General features: G+C 51.1%; 1 protein-coding gene across 2 annotated transcripts in view; it reads right to left on the bottom strand.

Moving 5' to 3' along the window:
• Window positions 1-20350, bottom strand: part of Igf2bp1 (insulin like growth factor 2 mRNA binding protein 1) — a 43845-nt gene that overhangs the window by 10240 nt on the left and 13255 nt on the right. For both annotated transcript variants that reach the window (XM_028869112.2, XM_028869113.2), the window contains exons 3-6: window positions 6501-6549; window positions 6064-6115; window positions 1352-1415; window positions 133-414 (exon numbers count right to left, since the gene is read on the bottom strand). In XM_028869112.2, the coding sequence (XP_028724945.1) occupies window positions 133-414; window positions 1352-1415; window positions 6064-6115; window positions 6501-6549 (447 nt within the window). The remainder of the gene's footprint in view (window positions 1-132; window positions 415-1351; window positions 1416-6063; window positions 6116-6500; window positions 6550-20350) is intronic.

Below are 20350 nucleotides of genomic sequence, written 5' to 3'. Positions count from 1 at the left end.
TGTCTCCCGTTTGCCCAGCCTCCACACACAGGTAATATGGCAACAGTGACCACGAACCAAACAACAATTCCCAGGAGTCTCTCCGGGGCCCGATCTGTTTCCTGTACCCAGCCTCCCTCTCCCAGTACTCACTTGGATTGAGTCTGTTTTGTGATGTTGCGGATGGTGGCACCCTCCTTGCCGATGATAGCGCCTACATACTGCGTGGGAACCAAGAGCCTGAGGGGGATGTCTACTTGCTGCTGCTTGGCCGGAGCCCCCGATGCCACAGGCGATCCTTGCCGGGGCTGGCCCCGAGAGCCAAAGCCTCCACGGCGCCCGTTCTCGGGACCCTGGGCTATCTGCTCATCAGGTATGTAGGAGACCTTCAGGGCATGGTTCTCCAGCTGGTGGCCATTGAGCTTCATAATGGCTCTGGGGACAGAGAGAAGTCCAGCGGTCACTCCAACCATGCCCATCACATCCAGGGCCTCCTTCCACAAAGCACCGGCTGGGCTGCAGCTGGGACCACACTGGGGACCACGCTGCAGATGGGGCGCTAACCACCTGTCTGCCACCCCATCTCCAGGGAATCTTCCAGTCTAGACTAGGGGAAAAGTCATCAGTACAGCAAGGCCTCATACTTTTCCACTTAAGACCACTGGAAAATGTTGAAGCAAGAAAACAAAACAAAAAAAAACCAAAATGGGGCAAAACCCTGTGACAACCAGGTAGGGCTAGAAACAATCAGTGTACACAGCGTGTGCTCTGTCCACCCAGGGAGTGAGAACTGTAAATGCTGGACCTAAGGGCGAAGGAGCTGGGTCCTGTGGTGGTGGTGGTGGGGACTCCCGGGTGGGGACAGCGGCTGGGCTCCTAACCATCCTGCATCACACACTGGAGCAGCAACCCACACCTACAATCCCAACGTTCGGAAATAGGGGGTAGGAAAATCAGGAGTCCGGGGCAGCCCTTGGCTACGTGAGTGAACTGGAGGTCACTATGGTCTCAAAAGGGAAACACACTTTTGATCGACCTTCGGTTTTTTTGTCTTTTTAATGAGGCAGGTCCCCCTCATAACCAATAGATGGCGCCATTGACACATACAGGACTCTGCAGTCCTGGGTACTGACTGAGAGACAATCTCCTCTCCTCGTTGACCCCCACTCCCCATTCATTTTTATGGGTAAATTTCTCACTTCTGAAACAAAACATCAACGAAACATGGGCCCTGAAAAGGCCTTTTGTGGGATCCAACACCAGAAGGCAGCTGAGGATTCCAGCCTGCCTGGACCTACCCACAGGGGTCTGAGTAGAACCCATCTCCAAACACCCCTCTGGAGACCCCCAGCACCACTTCTGAGGTACTCACTGCCTGGTCTGCTCCCGGTTAGAGTAGGTGACGTTGACCACGGCTGTTTCACTTTCTGTGTTCACTGTAGAGACAACGGACCGCCAGAGTTAGCGTTGCCAACAAACTCAAGCCTGTTTGTAGGCAAGCACAGGACTGCCGAGCCTAGAATGTTTGTAGGTGAGCACGGGACTGCCGAGCCTAGAATGTTTGTAGGCGAGCACCGGACTACCGAGCCTAGAATATACTCAGAGGACAAGTGAAAAGAAGTTCACTGGAGACCGCCCTCCTTCACCGGAGACCCTGGGAGCCAGGCTGGCGAAGGTTTTCCTGCACCCACCACACACATCTCCACTCTGGAGGCAGACTCACCCTAGGAAAGTCCAACTAGCAAAAAAGCAGCAGCCGGTGGGAGAGGTTAGGCAGTTACAGAGGTACCTGCCACGAAAATGACCTGGGTCTCCTCTCAATGCCTGAAGTGACTTGGGACGACCTAAATCCATTCTGTAAGCTTGGATATCCAATAAAGACACATTTCCCAAAGAAGGAATTCCAGGCTCCAGCATTCTAAACATCTTGAGAGTGGGCATGGGGCACACTGGGCTACCAGTTATGGGTCATAAGAATCAATCCCATCCCAGAGTTTGGATTTGTTGGTTACCACCTTACTTTTAATTAATTTTGAGTCACCGGAAATTGAACCCAGGGCCTTTGCACATGCTATACAACTCTAGTATTGACCTACACCCTCAACCTTTGGCTCAGTGAGACAGGGTCTCTCACTCAATACCTCAGGCTGGCTTGCAGCTCACTATATAGCTAAAGGCTAACCTTGAACTCACCAGCAGGACTAAAACTAACCCACTTCAGTGATGGGAAGTTATTACATAAGAGACAGACAGAAGAACCTCAGGCCAAGCATGAAGGTGTGCACCTTCAGTCTCAGAAAGATCGGGAATTGAGGACTGTACTGATAAGGAAAGGTTTGTCTCAAAATATACCTCAGAGATGGCTCAGTGGCTAAGAACCCCCAGGACCCGGTTCCATCCCAGAACCCACAAGGTGGCTTACAACCTTCTGTAATTCTACTTCCAGGAGATCCAATCTGGCCTCTTCGGGCACCGTACACACATGGTGGAGACACACACAGATGGAGGCCGACACCCACACACATGAAGTTAGCAGTACCAAGTAAGGGCTGATGCAGACGGCTCAGTGGAAAGCTGAGTCCCATCTCTGGACCCCACATGAAAACCACACCCAAGTTGTCGCCTGACCTCCGCAAGGTGGGCACGGCATGTGTGCATGCACACACATAAGCACAATAAATGTAAAATAAGGGGGCTTGGGCTGGAGAGATGGCTCAGCGGTTAAGAGCACTGACTGCTCTTCCAGAGGTCCTGAGTTCAATTCCCAGCAACCACATGGTGGCTCACAACCATCTGTAATGAGATCTGGTGCCCTCTTCTGGCCTGCAGGGACACATGCAGACAGAACACTGTATACATAATAAACCTTAAAAAAAGTGTTTGAAGGATACTTGCCAAGGCTACGCAGTGTGACCCTGTCTCAGAAAAATTAAAATAAGTAAATAAAACTTTAAAAAATTTTAAAAGAAAATGACACTTGAAAGTGAGCGTGGTCATGCACACCTACAATTCTGGCATTCGGAAGGCCCGAGGCAGGAATCCTGTCAAGACCAGCCTTTGCTACACTGTAAAATAAGCCAGTCTGGGCTAGAGGGAGAGCCTTCCTCAAATAAACCAGTAACTGGCATTTAAAGCGGGCTGCAGAACACACTAGCAGCCCCAGCACACCCAGAGGATAAGGATGGCCGAGATCGCCAGGGCAGCCGGGGCTGACAGTGAGTGTGAGCCAGCCAGGACCACACTGCAAGGCTCAGCCTAAAATGAAAAGAAACCGTGACATCTGAGCTGGATGTGGTGGTGGAGGCCACTTCGGCTGGTGAGAACCTTGAGCACATCTGTGGAATCCCTTCATTTTTTTAAACTATTTTAAGTGTGTGTGTGTGTGTGTGTGTGTGTGTGTGTGTGTGTGTGTGTGTGTGTGTGTGTGTGTTCAGATGTGGAGGTCAGAGGACAATTTTAGGAAGTCAGCTCTCTCCATCATCACATGGGTTCCAGGGACAGATTCAGGTGTCAACCTGACCGAGCCTGTCCGTTTCAGTGGCAGATGCTGCTCAGAGCGGCCCCCTGGTCTGTGTAACTCATGAGTCCAGTGGAAAGCATGCATGGGTAACCGCGATCAGCTCATTCCGCTGTGTTCTGGCATTTAAGATGAAAGGCAAGTTAAAGAACTAGAGCAGAGAAAGCAGCGCTTCACTGGTGGGCAGGCAAGGTCTGTCATCATCTGTCAGCACACACAGCTTGCCCCTTCCCACAAGGAATTTAGAAATGAATATTTAAACCTCAGACAATGCAATGGCTGCTCCTTGAAGATTTCCAAAAGTGGGCTGCTGCACTACTCACAAGCAAGAAAGTGGCCAACAGGGGGCGCTCGCTCACCCATGCACCCTAACTGGCCCCAACACACAGACTGGAATACTATTCAGTCATAAAAAAATTGAAATCCCAGCCAGGCAGTGGTGGTACACGCCCTTAATCCCAGCCTCAAACTCACAGCCTGGTCTACAGAGTGGGTTCCAGGACAGCCAGGACTGTTTCACAGAGAAACCCTGTCTTGAAAAAAACAATAACAAAAATAAATAAATAAATAAATAAAAATAAAGAAAGAAATTCCACCAGCTGTGACTAGATGGAACCAGAAATGACTAAGTTAAATTAAATGAGCCAGGCTCTACAAGACAAGTAACTACAAGCTCTCAAGACTGTGGAGGCAGAGAATGGAAGGGGAAGGGGAAAGGAAGGCGGAGATAAGGGGGCAAGGGGAGGAAGTAGGAAAAGGAGAGAGGAAGTAGGAAAAGGAGGACTGGGAGGGGAAAGGCATTCTCGCTGAACTGATGGGTGCCAAGGCCTGGGAGAGTAATGGGCAAGGGAAGCCTGGGGAGAGGCAGCCAAGGAGACTCTGACAGCCACAGACCACACTGCACCATGGACTTCAGAGAGCTACAAGATGTTCAATGTTCTCACCGAAGAGAGCTGACAAGGTGAGGAGCCGGACAGGCTTAACGACAGGATACACGTATGCATCCCAACACCCATGAACATGGAATGCTCTCACGTGCTGGCTTTAAAAAAAGATCTAATAACAACCCTATGTCCAACCGAACCCCGAGCCCATCTTCTCTGCAAGAATTTACACCCTAGAAACAGAGGACCCTCAAACACCACAGCTAATTTTGTCTGACTTAGAATTCCTCTTACTCTTCCCTCTGTGGGCACAGCTGTCAAAAGATTCTGCTTACAAAAACTATTAACAAATAAACCCTGTTTGTTTGGGGGGGGGGGTTGGTTTCTCCGGGTAGCCCTGCCTGTCTCAGAACTCGATCTGTAGAAACTCAGAGATCCACCTGCCTCTGCCTCCCAAGTGCGGAGATGAAAGGTGTGCGCCACCACCACCACCCGGCCGTTGTGTGGATTTTTAAAACAACTTTTCAATTATTTTTCTTTTATGTGTAAGGATGTTCTGCAAGCATGTCCCCTTGAAGGTCAGAAGAAGGCATCTGATCTTCTGGAGCTGGAATTACAGATGCCTATGGGCTGCCTTTGGGTGCTGGAAATCAAACCTGGGTCCTCTGGAAGAGCAAGCAGTGCTCTTAATCACTGAGCCATCTCTGCAGCCCTCCACTCAGCCCCCACCCCACCCCCAAGCTCCTTTTATTTCATGTTGCTTTTACCTCATTTTTGTTTTTCCAAGACAAGGTTTCTCTGTGCAGCCCTACCTGTTCTCGAACTCACTCTGTAGACCAGGCTACACTCAGGAGATATTTGCCTCTGGAGTGCAGGGATTAAAGGCGTATACTACCACTCCCGGGATTTTTTTTTTTTTTTTTTTTCCTTTGTAAAAAACAAGGTCTCTCTATGTAATCCTGGAGCTTGATACATAGGCCAGGCTGGCCTCAAAACTCAGAGATCCTCCTGCCTCTGCCTCTCAAGAGCTGGGACTAAATACACCCAGCCCCCCACAAATTTCCATTCTTTTTTTGTTTGTTTGTTTGTTTTTTTGAGACAGGGTTTCTCTGTGTAGCTTTGCGCCTTTCCTGGGACTCACTTGGTAGTCCAGGCCGGCCTTGAACTCACAGAGATCCGCCTGCCTCTGCCTCCCGAGTGCTGGGATTAAAGGCGTGTGCCACTACCGCCCGGCTCAAATTTCCATTCTAAAACTTCTACAGAAACACTGAAATTCCTGAAAGCCTGGGGCTCAGACTCAAGGAGAAAGGGTGATAAATCTGATGTGGTGGCCCACACCTTTAATCCCAGCACTCAGGAGGCAAAGTTTAAGGCTAGCCTGATCTATACTCCAAATTCCAAGATAGCCAGGGCTACATAGTGAGGCTCTGCCTTGAAAAACCAAAAACGGAAAAATATAAGAGGGGTGTCCAGACTTCCTACCACATAGTAGTCCAGTTTCGTGGATCCACACGCACACGCTTTGGGCACATGGGGGGGGGGGGGGTTTGCCCAGCCTCTCTGCTGCTGCACCCACTGTCTGGACCTTCCCGGTGCATCTGATCACAGAACTGCACGGTGCTGAAGCCACCCAGCTCCCTGCACACTCACTTGCACACTCACTCACCCTTGTCCCAGCCTCACCTTGCTCACAGTTCTCCACGGTGCCATACTGGGCCAGCAGGCTGTCCAGCACCTGAAGAAGTAGAACACGGGTGAGTCCCCCAGGGTCGGACGCCCCTTGCCCCAGCACTCTGGAGCACCAGCAGGAACTAGACATTCTGATCACTTTTCAGTTCATCCCCTCAGCCTCCTACTGCTGAGGGCAACTCCAGTGTCTGCAAGGATGTACCTGGCTGTGTGCTAAGGGACTCTCTGAGGCAGACTACCGTAATAAAGTTCTAAATCTCAGGGGCACTCTCTCTAACTCCCTAATGCCTCTTGTCCCAGGGTGTGAGCAAAAATGAGACCCTTCCACCCCCACACCCAGGGGAGACCTCTCTAGTCATTTCTACCCACTCAGAAGGACACCGAGCCTTGTCTCCGTCTCCACCCCACTGTGCATTTCCCCAGACACTTACTTCCCATCGGAGCTGAGGTGGAATGTTTCTGATCTGAATTTTCCGACTCCTGAAATGAAAGAAAAAAATAAGTTAGAGAAAATTCCAGGTGCTTTAGGCTCCCACGACCTGGCAGTTTCTAATTTTTGTCCCAGCTTGTCATCTCACCATAATCGTAGAAGGGTGGTTTGTTCCCCAGTGCTGGGGACTGAACTCATGGTCTGGCACACGCTAGATCCCCAGCGGTGGTGGCGCATGCCTTTGATCCCAGCACTCGGGAGGCAGAGGCAGGCGGATCTCTGTGAGTTCTGGTCTCCATAGTAAGTTCCAGGACAGCCAGAGAATAGCAACCCAAGAGGAATACAGACTTTTAGAGTAGGCGAGGCCTCACCTTATGGACCCAACTACTAACAGGACCATGAGAGGAACACAGAACCGTACGTGCTCAGCGTAATGGCAGCCAAACATTGTACATGATGTTGCTACAACTTAGCTTTTCCAAGTACCCTTCTGTCCAGCACTACAACAAAGTCAAGGGGCTGGAGAAATGGTACAGACCTGGAGTTTGATTCCTGGTGCCCTGTGAGCCTGCTCACAACTGCGTGCAACTCCAGCTCCAGGGAATCCAATGCCTTGGCCACCTCAGGCACCTGACTCACGGGTACATACCCACATATACACAATCACACAAATAAATCCAAAGTCAGGTAAGGCAGTAACTATTAATTAATCCAACACCTCTTTAACTGGCATCCATGTCAAGCTCTACTTTGCTCCTGAGGTTGGGGCACACAATGAACAAAAGAGTTGGGATGCCTGGCCCAGGTGCTCACACCATATTAGGGGAAACAATATATGTGAACAATTACATAAGATAATAGTACAGTGGTTAAGCCCTTGGCACAACTAGAGATCTAAACCACTTATTAGCACTGATCTTTAGAAGATTATTTAACTTCTGTGAGGCCCAATCTCCCCTCAACAGGGATAATACCTATTCACAGGTGGGAGGTGGCATTAGATAATATTTGTAAAGACTTGGAGTGAGTCCTTCATCTGTAACAATAGATGCATCTGGGAGTGGGGAAGGTTCTCCAGAGTGATTAACACATGAAGCCGGCACCAGGAGCACCTTCTCCCCCGGGTGACTGCACTATACTTACTCCACCCCAGCTTTCAATAGCTCGGAAAAGAAAAGATCCCCCTTGAGGATCGCTTTCAGGTTCAGGGCTAACTCCCACAGCAACTGCTCACCACCCAAATCAATACCTTAATCCTGGAGTTTAAGACATTTCAATTGACTTGATGTGTTAGTCAATTGTCATTTAGATCTCTGTAGATCTTTGATCTTGCACAAACCCTTAGTTCAAAGACAAAGTTTCAGGGGTTGGAGAGATGGCTCAGCAGCTAAGTAAGAGTACAAGACGCTCTTCTAGGATCAGGGTTTAATTGTCAGCACGCACATGGTGGGGGAAGGGATCAGACGCCCTCTTTTGGGCACTGCATGTCATGCAGGCAAAACACTTATGCACATAATATAAAATGAGTTAACATAAAGACTTGTTTAAGTCACGTGACCTCAGGCCTCAGTGACCTATCAAGTGAGCTTTGTTGGCCTTGGCTGTCCCAGGTCAGTCTCTTTACCAAGGCAGAATCTAATGTCTCAGGGAATAAAATACAAGGTTCTCTGTGATTTCTTCTAGTCTAAAATTCTGAGATTGGCATGTCTTTATCCATGAACTACAGCAAGGGAACCTTAGGATGAAACAGCTAAAGAGCTGGGAAGGAGCTGGGTGGCGGTGGCACACGCCTTTAATCCCGGCACTCCGAGGCAGAGGCAGGAGGACCTCTGAATTTAGTTTGAGGCCTGGTCTGCTTAGTGAGGTCCAGGACAGCTAAGGCTACAAAGAAAAACTCTTGTCTCAAAAAGAAAGAAAAAATAAATAGCAAGGAAAGGTGGATCTGCTTGGAAGAGGATCTTTGTGGTTTATGAACCTGACCTAACAAAGTTAGATTACTAGATATAGTGAGGATCAGAAAACAAATCCAGCTGGGCCTGAAGGCACAAGCCATGATCCCGACACACAGGAGTCTAAAGCAGGATTGATACACAGGGTAGGGCAGTCCTTGTGAAGGCAGCATTAGAGAGAGAAAGAGAAAGACAGACAGACAAACAGATGTAACTCAGGGGGCACAGTACTTGCCCGGAATGCACTAAGCCCTGAGTTTGAACTCCAGCACTGTAAAGAAAGGTAGCTATGGTGTCAAATGCCTGTCATCCCAGCACCCAGCATCAGAATCAATCTCTCTCTCTCTCTCTCTCTCTCTCTCTTTCTCTCTCTCTCTCTCTCTCTCTCTCACACACACACACACACACACACAGCCATCACGCCCATTTCTGAGTCCATAGACCTCATTCCACCAGGTACCAGGTCCAAGGATTGGCCAAAAAGAAGCTGTGGCTCCCTTGTAAGGGTCTCACAAAACACATCTGCTGACCAAAAAGACACACTGGCTATTTTCCACTTGAAGAACTGGGAAAGAAATGAAGACTGCCTTGTTTAAAAGCAGGAATGGTCCAGCCCAGCACACCTCCTTCCAGCAAATCCTTTGGATGGAGGGCAGAAGATGATGAGGACTGCCTGCTTGGGAGTCCAAGTAATAGGTATAATAAAGCAAACCCTACCGAGTACAGGAGCCTAGTTTGGAAACAGTCCATTAGTGCACTCCATGGTCAAAGGCCAAAACTTCCCTCCTGGATCTGGTTCAGGGTCTTCTACTCAGGAAGGGCAGAAGAGAAGGGTGGTAGCAGAAACCAGATCTCCGCAAGGACGTTAATCCATATCCAGAAAGCAATGGCAGGCAGATCGGCTGGAATGTCTGGAATGTTACAGGAGAGGGAGGGAGGGGGAGGAGGGCAAGGCCACCCAACCAATGAAAGAAAGACATCCCAGCAGCCTTCCCTCACCCCTCTAGGGCACACACCCCACCCTGGGAACCCACTCTAGGCTTCTCCTAGGCTTCCTTTTCAGCAACGCCCCCCCCCCCAGCCCTGATTAAAACAGAGGGGGGTGGCCTGGAAGAGCTGAGGCATCCAAGGACCTTTGTCTTTTAAGCCTGGTTTTCCACTGAGCCCAGTGCCCTCTAATTCCTTTCAGGCCCAAACCGCACAAGGAAGGCAACGCTGAGACCTGTAACCTGAATTCCCTCGCTTACATTTCAACCCCCAGGATAACTCATTCATCCCACAGAGGGGAAGCCCAGAGTTGGCTGATTTAGGCTGGTGTGCCGAGGGCTCAGACTCTTGGCTGTTCTCAACCGGTGGGTCAAAGGGGCCTTTTTCACAGGGCTCGCCTAAAACCATCGAAAAGCACCAGCTTTAACATGATTCATAACAGTAGCAAAACTACAGTTATGAAGAAAACGTTATGGTTGTCACCACGACATGAGGAACTGTCGAGGGGCCGGCACCGGGAAAGTTGAGACCCCACTGGCTTAGAAGCTCCCGATGGAGGGCGAGCAAACTCCGATTTCACTCCACGTTGGTTTCTCCTGGTGGAAACTAACTCCAATAAAGCCCTTGTTAGTACTTCCAAGAAGACCAGAAGGTAGGGTGGGCAAGCAGCACTGGGTGGGAGAGACAGTGACAGACACCTCAGTATTTCAATGGGTTCACAATGACGGGGAATCTTAGAGAGAACCACTGCCTAGGAGCCCCACCTGACCCAAGTCCTCCCCTCCACACCACCGCTTGTCCGACCTATGTCCGACCTATGTCCCGACCCTGCTCCCATAACCAGGCCCCACCACGACCAGGTGGAGCAGTTTAGGCCCCACAGGTAAAAGGGCACCACACACAGCTGAGCACTTAGTGCCTGGAGGGCCAAGTCCTATTTCAGCAATCCTCCGACAGCTAAACCTGGTGAAGAGTATGAACAGCCAGCCATGGCCATTAAAGGCAACGGTTACGCCAGCCAAGACGCTTCCTGAGTGCCAACAGCCTGTAGCTTTCATATCCTCTGCCTGTTCTGACCGTCAGGGACCCAGCCCTGGAGGGCAGCTCAACGGACATATGGTCATCAGGGAAACTCAACTCTAGACCTCAGCCACGCCGACCTGCAGATGTGAGGACCAGTCAGGAGGGACAGGTCAGGGAGATTCAGCAGAAAGACAGATGTATCAGGACATCCATTACATAGCATATACACTTGGGCTGGGGGGGTGGGGTGCTGAGACTTAGATGCCTGCTAGATCCATCTTCCACTCCTCCCACTGCCCAGGCCATCAGTGGCTTTGCTTGACAACCCAGGGCCCTGAGATTAAGAGGCTTAATGAATGTCTTGTCCACATAACCACTAAAGCCAAAGCCAGGAGTTGAACCCAAACTGACTGATTTCCATTTTGTTTGTGTGGGTTTTTTGCTTGCTTTTTTTGTTTTCTGTTTTTGTTTTTTTGTTTTGTTTTGGTTTTGGTTTTTCGAGGCAGGGTTTCTCTGTGTAGCTTTGCGCCTTTCCTGGATCTCAGTCTGTAGACCAGGCTGGCCTCGAACTCACAGAGATCCGCCTGCCTCTGCCTCCCGAGTGCTGGGATTAAAGGCGTGCGCCACCACCGCTGCCCGGCTGTTTTCTGGTTTTGAGACAGGGTTTCTCTGTGTAGTCCTGGCTGTCCTGGAACTCACTCTGTAGACCAGGCTGGCCTCAAATCCAGAGATTCGTTTGCTTTATGGATTCTAGGCAAGTATTCTACTACTGAGCTATACTCCAGGTCACATCCCATCCCCATTTTTTCCATGTGAGTCTTAACTCTGTAGCCCAGGCTGGCCTCTAACTTAGAGCAATCCTCCTACACCAGCCTCACTGACAGTCCTGAGTCACTTTTTCTGCTTGTTATTCTTAAATCTATGAACTGCAGCGTTCATGTTAGGTGTATGAGCCTGCCGGTGCGTAAGTGCACCACATGTATGCGGTGCAGAGGCCAGAAGGAGCTTCTCAGATACCTTGTAAGCAGCCATGTGGATGCTGGGAACTGAACCTGAGTCCTCAGGATGAGCAGTCAGTGGTCTTAAACTGCTGAGCCGTCTCCCCAGACCCAGTTAAAAAGTTCTTATTCTCTGCCAAAGTGCACCTCACCCCCACACCCAGAGTGAAAGGTGCCACCTGCAATCAATGAAAGTTCAGGCCTGATTCAAGACAGGAAAAGCTGAATGGAAAGGGAGGGGGTGGCAGCAGCATTTCTTTGGAATCCCAAACAATCTGCAGAGGCCCCGGGACTTTCATCTCCTGGAAAACAAGGCTAAACCAGGATCTTCACGCCCACTCCACCCCAAGCTCTCCTCCACCTGCGGTCTCCAGTCAAACTTCAACTCCCTGGGGACCACTTCTCACATCTGGGGGCTTAAGCAGTAGGATTGGTTCATCTCAAGTATCGGGTGTCCCCAGACAGGGATCACCCTGTCTACCTACAGGCAACTTTCTTCAATACAGGAATTGCTGTACATTAATTGTCTGAGAAACTCATTATTAGCTTTTCTTTTTCTTCTCAGGAATGTGATAAAAGGTAACAACACTCCATCAAAAAAAAAAAAAGTACAGTATGTGCAGAATTATAAGACTTCAGGGGTTAATGAAAACTTTGAATTCATGCAAAAACCCAAAGGTAAGACCTTCACACACACATCCACTGCCAAACTTCAGTCAAAAGAAGTCTAAATTGTCAGGGAAGCCTGCAGGTTCTCTCAATGTGAGAGAAAGCTGCCCCAGGCAATGAGGAAATAGGGAGCTAGCGCTGGAGTTCACTGACAGGACACTTGCCTAGTGTGCTGAAACTGAAACCTTGGGGTCCATCATTCCTCATGCGGCATTTCATAAATTAAAATAAATGCCAGACTAGTGGTGGGTTTGGTGCTGTAACTGGAATTCATCAAAATAGCTAGCCAGGGCTGAAGCCGGCTCAGTACTTTTTTTTTTCTTTTTTTCTTTTTTCTTTTTTTTGGTTTTTCAAGACAGGGTTTCTCTGTGTAGCTTTGCGCCTTTCCTGGAACTCACTTGGTAGCCCAGGCTGGCCTCGAACTCACAGAGATCCGCCTGGCTCTGCCTCCCGAGTGCTGGGACTAAAGGCGTGCGCCACCACCGCCCGGCTTCTGGCTCAGTACTTAAGAGCAGTGGCCCTGGGTCTGGATCCCACAGCTGGTGGCTCACAATCATCTGAAACCCGTTTCAGGGCCTCTGGTCCTTTCTTTTGACCTCTGCGGGCATCAGGCATACATGTGATCCACATATACTCATGCAGGCAAAACACTCATATACACAAAATAAATCTGAAAAAAACAACAGAGCCATGCATTCAACCCCAACACTCAAGAGAGAGGCAGGTGGATCTGAGTTCAGGCCAGCCTGGTCTACATAGTGAGACCCTCCAAAGCCACCCTACCCCATCCAAAGCATATTACAGGAATGCTCAAATCTGTAGACACACACCATACTCCACTGAAGCATAGGTACTGAATTCTGAATCATCAGCAGAAAGCTGGCTCGGAGGCATCTGTAATCCAACCACTCCTAACACAAGGTGGGACTTTAGGGAATCCCTTGGGCCAGCTGGTCTCAAGTAAAGGGAGAGAAAATAGACACACACACAAACACACACAGGCTTCCACAACTTTCCTACATTTCTGGAAAGAGTCCAACTGCTGGAGCCTTCTAATTCCAGAGGTTATTTTGGCAGCTCCGGTTGGGGAAGCCACTAATTCAAGACCTCTGAGGACCAACAATATGACCAAGAGCAAATGAAGAACTGAATGTTGATTTTACTTCACAGGTTTATATAATATATAAATTCTTGTTACTGCTCAATTTGTTAAGAGTATATTTACTTTTAATTGTGTGTGGCTGTGTCCTCAGACTCCAGAAGAGGGTGTGGGATCCCCTGGAGGGGCAGTCAGTTGTGTTCCATTTGACATGGGTGTTGCATGAACAGTGCACATTTTTGTTTTTGTGAGACAGGGTTTCTCTGTGTAGCTCTGGCTGTCCTGGAACTCAGAGATCCCCTGCCTTTGCCTCCTGAGTGCTGAAATTAAAAGCAAGTGCCACCATTGCCCAGCAACAATCTTCTGATACATTTGGTCAAAAACATCTAAGAGCTTTGTGGTGGCTCATGCCTATAATCCTAGCAGGAGGCTCATGAGTTTGAGGCCAGCCTAGACTACATGAGACCTTGTCTTAAATCTACCCTTCCCCCTGCCCCCCCCCCCAAAAAAACAGCTAAGTGAGCTGGTGCAAACTTGTAACCTCAGTACTGGGGAGGCTGAGGCACAGTAATTTAAATTCCAGGCCAGGCCTGGGCTACTTATTCAAGTCTTTTCAAAAACAAAAGGACACAAAATATTGTGCATAAATGCTGTGGATGTCTTTCGGTATGCTGTGAAAATGTGTTGCTATGATTGATTGATAAATAAAACGCTGATTGGCCAGTAGCCAGTCAGGAAGTATGGTATAGGTGGAACAAGCAGAGAGGAGAATTCTGGGAAGTGGAAGGCTGAGGCAGGAGCTGCTGGCAGGCGCCCTGATGAGAAACAACATGTAAAGATACCGGTAAGCCAAGAGCCAAGAGGCAAGGTACAGATCAATAGAAATGGGTTAATTTAAGATATAAGAACTAGATAGCAAGAAGCCTGCCATGGCCACACAGTTTATAAATAATGTAAGTCTCTTGTGTGTTTGCTTGGGTCTGAGCGGCTGCCGGCAGGCCCAGACACAGAAAAACTTAAGCTACACATAAATATAGAATTCTTTCTTTCTTTTCTTTTTTTTGAGACAGGGTTTCTCTGTGTAGTTTTTGGTGCCTGTCCTGAATCTCTCTCTGTAGACCAGGCTGGCCTCGAACTCAAGTGATCTGCCTGGCTCTGCCTCCCGAGTGCTGGGATTAAAGGCGTGCACGTGCACCACCACCACCACCACCACCACCACCACCACCACCGGGCGTAATTCTTAATATTAATTACACACCAATCGGGATGGGGTCTCATGCTGGGCCTCAGCAGGCCTAAACTCTCACTATTCTTATTTCAGCCTCCAGAGTGCTGGGATTACAGAATTACAGGCCGGTGCCATCACCCACTCACCTGAGCCTTCTTTACTGTGGAGACTGTAATTGAAAACGTCCATGGGTGAACACATACACTCATGGTTTCTGTAGTTCCTCGAATGGCTTTGGCGTCATTGCTGCTCCGTGGGGCTGGACACTGTCCCACTGTGCCGAGCAGACTATGGTGGAGTTTCCAGTCCAGTGGTGGCCAGGCCAGCTTGCTGGTGTGGAAAGGAGGAAGCAGCTAAGGCTGCTTGGGTGACAGGTTGTCGACTAGGCAGGTAATTCTGCTGTTTTATGGTTTTTTTTCCCCCCAACAAAAGCACCCTAAGGGACTGACCCAGAAGCCAAAGCTGGACCCTTTCCAGATAAGAAATAACGCTCATCACTGCCTCTTCTAAGATGGTCTTCGTCTTCCAGATCACCACAAGACTATCAATACTTCCTTCCCATCCTTCTTAACCACATACAAAACGGAGAGGTGGGCACCAAAACGGGTTGGAGTGGGAAGTCCAGAAAACTTCTGAAGGGGGCCGGCCTGGCACGCTCCAGGCAGGGCAGCAGCTGAGAAAAGGGGCGGTGCCGGGAAGGGAGAAGGAACTGGCTCCATGCCCAGGGCTTCGTGCCAGGAAGATCCAGAGGCAGGGCAGCCAGACGGGACGGGCGGCTGGCGGGCATTCTATTGAGTAGCTAGCCGCAGGTTAGGACTCAGGCTAAAAAAGTAACCAAGGTCTGGAGCCAAGGCAGATGCCGTCACCACCACCACCCCAGGGAAAGCGCATGTGGGTGCGCACCAAGAAGGCACAGCCATCCATGGAAGGCAGCTGTGTGCACGCTGCCTCTTACAGATTTTTTTAAAATTTCGCTTGTTTTGTGTGTGTTTGGGGTGTGGGGTATGAGGTGTGCGTGCCACAACATGCGCAGAGGTCGGTTAACATGTTCAAATAGGTTTGGTTGTCTCCTTCAGGATGTGGGTCCTGGGGTTCAAACTCAGGTCATCAAGCTTGGCAGCCAAAGCCTTTGAACTTTAAATGTATACGGCACACACACTGTCCCACGTGTATCCTGATCCCTAAACTAATGCTAGAGACGTGAAAAGGAAAAGCCTTCTGCGAGACGCTCCTCTCCTCCGGAAAGGTCTTTACCTGTGTAGAATGCTAAACTGGGGACTGAGGGCATCACCAGGCTTCTTATAGGACATGTTGTTTATTGCACACCTCTTGTTACCAAGAAGTTCTGGTTAAGGAAAATCAGATTCGTATTTCAGAGCTGTCCCCTCAACTCAGACACAGAAATCAAGGTTCCAACAGGGCAGGACTAGCCAGCTTATGGGAAGGACTGGAACTCAGCTCTCCAGGTTAGTCTGTGCCGATTTTACCAAACGGTGCTGCTTGTTCAAAGGAAGTGTTAGCATAGCAGAACCATTAAGAGTCTGGCGTTAAGAGCAGGAAAAATGCCCATATTCTGTATGGCTAAATGCTTGCCAACTGGCTTTTACTGCATGCGGCTCTAATTTGGGCACCAGATTTCATTTGCAGAACAGCTAACTACCCTATAATACGGCTGGATGGCTGTCAGAGATCTGTTACAGAGGCCAAAGGGTAGCCGTGACAGTTCTTCCCTTACAAAGTATTAGCTAGACCTAGAGCAGGCAAAGAAGTAAAAGTGTGGATGAGGGGGAGGTGCTAACTGGAGGGAGGGAGAGGGGAGGGGAGGGAGGGGAGGGAGGGAGGGAGGAGAGAGAGCGAGCACACAGGCACCTCAGCATCCAAGTCACTCACTCACTTGGGAAAAAATGGGTTGACAAGAAAGCCCACAGGTTTTTTTGTTGTGGGTTTTCTTTTAATCCTCACCCCTTACTCATCTGGGCAGCCCCAGAGAAAGCCCAAACAGAAGCTCTGGACAGCTGATCTCTCTCCCGGCAAACTCCAGGTCCTCCTGAGCCAACTGCTGCCTCCACCCTGCACCCCGGGGCTTTGGGTAGCCTCTTCCCTTTTTAACTTTTTACCTGCAGGGGTCTGGCCAAGTGGAGCTGAACAGTGGGGAAGGGGGAAGGAGGAACTGGGGTGGGGGGTGGGGGTACGACGTGAGGATGGAGCCTTTACTAAGGCTTCAAGTACACACAGAAAGAGTGCCCACTCGAAGAACCTCCGGTGTTGTGTGGGTACCGAGCCATTCCCTAGGAGCCCTGCCCTCACCTCTCAGGCTGTGGGTAGGAGAGTTTCTCGGTCTTCCCAAGGCATCGAGGAAGAGTTAATAAGCTCTGAGGGACCTCCACCGCCCAGCACATTTGTAGCATGTCTTCAGGAGCCACATGGTCTAGCCCTGGCAAGCCCGAGAGGACAGGCTAAGGAGAAAGCATCGGAAGGCAATGTGGAGAACCTTGGAAAGAGGGAGTCTACCCAGGGTGGAGGCAAATGGAGCCTACCTAGCTCAAGATAAAGATTTTGAGGTGGAGTTCTCGGAAGCAAAGAAAGCAGGCCAATCTCAAAAGAAATCAGGCAACCCACAACCTTGCCCAGTGAAAAAGGATTTAGCATAATGCTGAAAATCCTTAGGATTAAAATCTAACTTCTTTTATCAGTAAACCAGGGCTCTGGTGTGTCCTCGCCATTGTCAACCAATACCTGTTGGAGGGTGAGTTCGTGAGGAGTGTACCCTAGGCGCTGGTGTTCTCAGACCGAGTCTCTTCCACCATTCCTGCCCATCCCGAGTTCTGCTTGGACTGGGCTGGGGGAATGGGTGGCCTGGCCCCCCGAAGGGCCCTCTCCCCCCAAGTCCAGGGACTACGGAGAGGCAGGACCACCAGCGCTTTCCAAAATGGCTCTCGGGCCACCCTGACCAGGAAGAAAAGGCGGGGTCTTCAACAGCTCGCAGGGCCTAGGCCTTGCCCACGGGCTTTTGCCAAGACGGGGTTGGGAAGCTGAGCAGTCAGGGCAACTGAGGAGGCCGCGCCTGGGCCCGGCGGCGGCAGCTGAGGTGGGGGAGGGCGGCGGCAGCTGGGGGAGGAGGGAGCCCCGCGGGCCGCGCAATGGAGAAGGCCCGAGCAGCTGAGAGGCCCGGCGGCGGCCCTCGGGGCGCCCCTTCCCCCAGCCCCTCACCTCACCCGGGGGGAGAGGGCGAGCGCGCTCTCCCACCCCAAGCCCTGGGTGGGCTGCTGCTGCGCGCTGCAGAGGGAGGAGGGGGCCGGCATGCATGCGCCCCGGGCCCTCGGCCACCGTCTAGAAGGTTCGCAGCGAGGCGCCCTGGGCACCCGAGGGCGGGCGGGCGCGCAGCCGGTGCTGAGCGCAGGGGCCCCGGCGGTGGCCCGCGGTGGCCCGGGGGAGGGAGGGGAGGGGAGGGAGGGGCGGCCCGGGGTGGGGGTGGGGTGGGGACCGGGACTTTGCCCTTTGTCTCTCGCCCTCCCTCTCCGCAGAGCCACCGGCCGAAACCCGACCCCATCGGCGGGCTGGGCAGCCGGCGCGGGGCCGGCTCCCCCTCCGGGCTTCTTTAGTAAATCCAGACCCGACCTCCCCGTGGTCAGGGCCGTGACTGAGGTGGTCCCGTGGGGGAGGGGGCTTCCCGCCCGAGACCCGGCCTGCAAACATTTAAGGGGGGACGGCGAGGGGGCAGGGCGCCGGGAAGAGGCCCGGGAGGAGAAAATGGCCCTGGAGGCGGCCCTCCTCCTCCTCCTCCTCCTCGGGGACAGCGGCGTCCCCGCCGGCCGCAGGGCAGGGCAGGGACCAGGCTGGGGCGGCCCTCCAGACCAGGCAGCCGGGGATCCGGGGGAGAGGGACGGAACCGGGACACACCACTTAGGGGCTCGCCCAGCCACGGGGAGGCCAAGGCTCGACAGCAAAGTAACTGCAAAGTCATCCTTGTCCCCACGATGAAGTAGGGTGTTAGGGGCTGAAACGACCGTACCCGCCCGTCCCTTCGGGGTGTCATCAGTTATCTTTAGTAGGGCAGCTTTCTTTGCGAGGTACTTCCGAGTTCGTCTCTACACACAAAAATCTATGAACCTGGAACATAAGGCTGCTGTGGGAACACTCCCCAGCTGGTCAAGGAGGCAATGGCCAGGACGACATAAAGCTTGCTTTCCTGCTTTCCAGAAAACCAAGGTGATTGGCTCTTGCTCCCTAGAAGCCAACATGTAAGAATTATGATTCAGTAGGCATTCAAAAGTCACTCTCCGTCCCTATCTGCAGGGAGGGGAAGCAGGAGGAAGACATTTCATTCTCTGCCCTGTCCCAAGCTCCGACTCTCCCCACCCCACCCCCACCCCCTGCAGCACTTCACCCGGATTCATCAAGTTTCTAGAGATTCATCAAGTTTCTAGAGAAGGAGAGAATCAGGGTGAGGAGACTAAAGGTCCAGAAGTAATAATGACCCTGGATCCCACTGCAGAATCCCTATTCCTAATTTACTGCCCACACGAGGGAAGATGGCCGGTCGGGACCCACCATCTTTATTTCCTTCGGCCTGGGAAAGGAGGAGGAGGAGGCTCAAAAGCAGAGACAAATGCAGGTCGGGTGTGTTTCTTCGCAAAGCTTACGCTACTCCAATCAAGCTCAAAAAGATCCAGCCCGTGTGTGAGGGCCAGCTCAGCTTTAGACACCAAGGGTGGCCCCTTTAGACACCAAGCCCCCCTACCGAGGGCACCCTGGGCTGGCTCTGTGGCTGCCACCTAACCCAGCTGGAGCTTCGGTTGGTTGGATGCGGTGGGGAGAACATCTTTGTAGTTCTTCTGTTTGTTGAGGAACCCTGGCTGACTTTGAATTCAGGGCAATCTCCCTTCCACCCTGGCCTCCAAGAGCTAGAATTACAGGTGTGAACCCCCACGTGGGGCTCCTTTGTCGTCCTTAGAGAACAGCATGGAACTAAGTGAGCCACTCAACATAAGCCCCTCCGATTGTAGGAGGACACCTTTGGGTCCCTGATCCTCCCATAATGCCCGACGAGGCTCACGGAGAGCAGTAACAAGTCTCCGCACCTTAACTCTCGCCGCTGAATGCCAACTCCCTGCCGGCCCACCAGCCCTCCTTAATCCACTGCTTTATTTTCTTGCCTGTACTCCAAAATCCAGTTTAGCTGCCACCCGCCTCCTCCTCCGTGCAAGCTCTTGAGTTATGAGTTAATGTACCCCACCATCTGAGAGCATAATCCCCGGCCAGTCCCACAGCTTTCCTGATCTAAAGGGAAACCGCCAGAGGGCAGGTAGGTGGCATTCCTCCTCTTGTTAATAGAAAGAACCTTGTCCTGTACCTCCCTCTTTGGGGAGGCTCCCTCTCTCTCTCTCTCTCTCTCTCTCTCTCCCTCCCCCTCTCTCTCTCTCTCTGTAACCCCTCTGCCTGCCGAGGAGCTCCAGCTCTGCTAAATAAAACCCAATAAATAAAAACCATACAGGAGAGTGGTCGGCAATGACCCAAGACCACTTCATCGCAAAGAAAAGGGGGGGGGGTGCGAGCAGGAGACACCCAAGAGTGGCCTGGCCTTTTCCTTGTTTTACTTCAGGTATCTAGCAAAGGAAGTGACTGACATCCATAAACAGTAGATTCAAAGGATAAGCAGGAGTGAGTGAATGTATACATGGCTACAAGCACCAACTCCTGCGACAATATGCAAACTATCACAAAGTCAGTGCTAGGCTGCCAAATATTGGCTCACACTTATCTGCCATTTATTTTACAATTTTTAATAGCCAGTGGCTGATCGGCAAAGAGAATTTCACACCCCCAGGCAAGTGCTGCTGACAGTGTGGAATTTTTTTTTTCTCTCTTGAAAAAAAGAAGAAAAAAGAAAGCAAAGGC

Source organism: Peromyscus leucopus, chromosome 8b (genome assembly GCF_004664715.2).
Source record: "Peromyscus leucopus breed LL Stock chromosome 8b, UCI_PerLeu_2.1, whole genome shotgun sequence".
NCBI classification, from domain to species: Eukaryota; Metazoa; Chordata; class Mammalia; order Rodentia; family Cricetidae; genus Peromyscus; species Peromyscus leucopus.
This window is presented reverse-complemented; position numbering and strand designations above follow the sequence as displayed.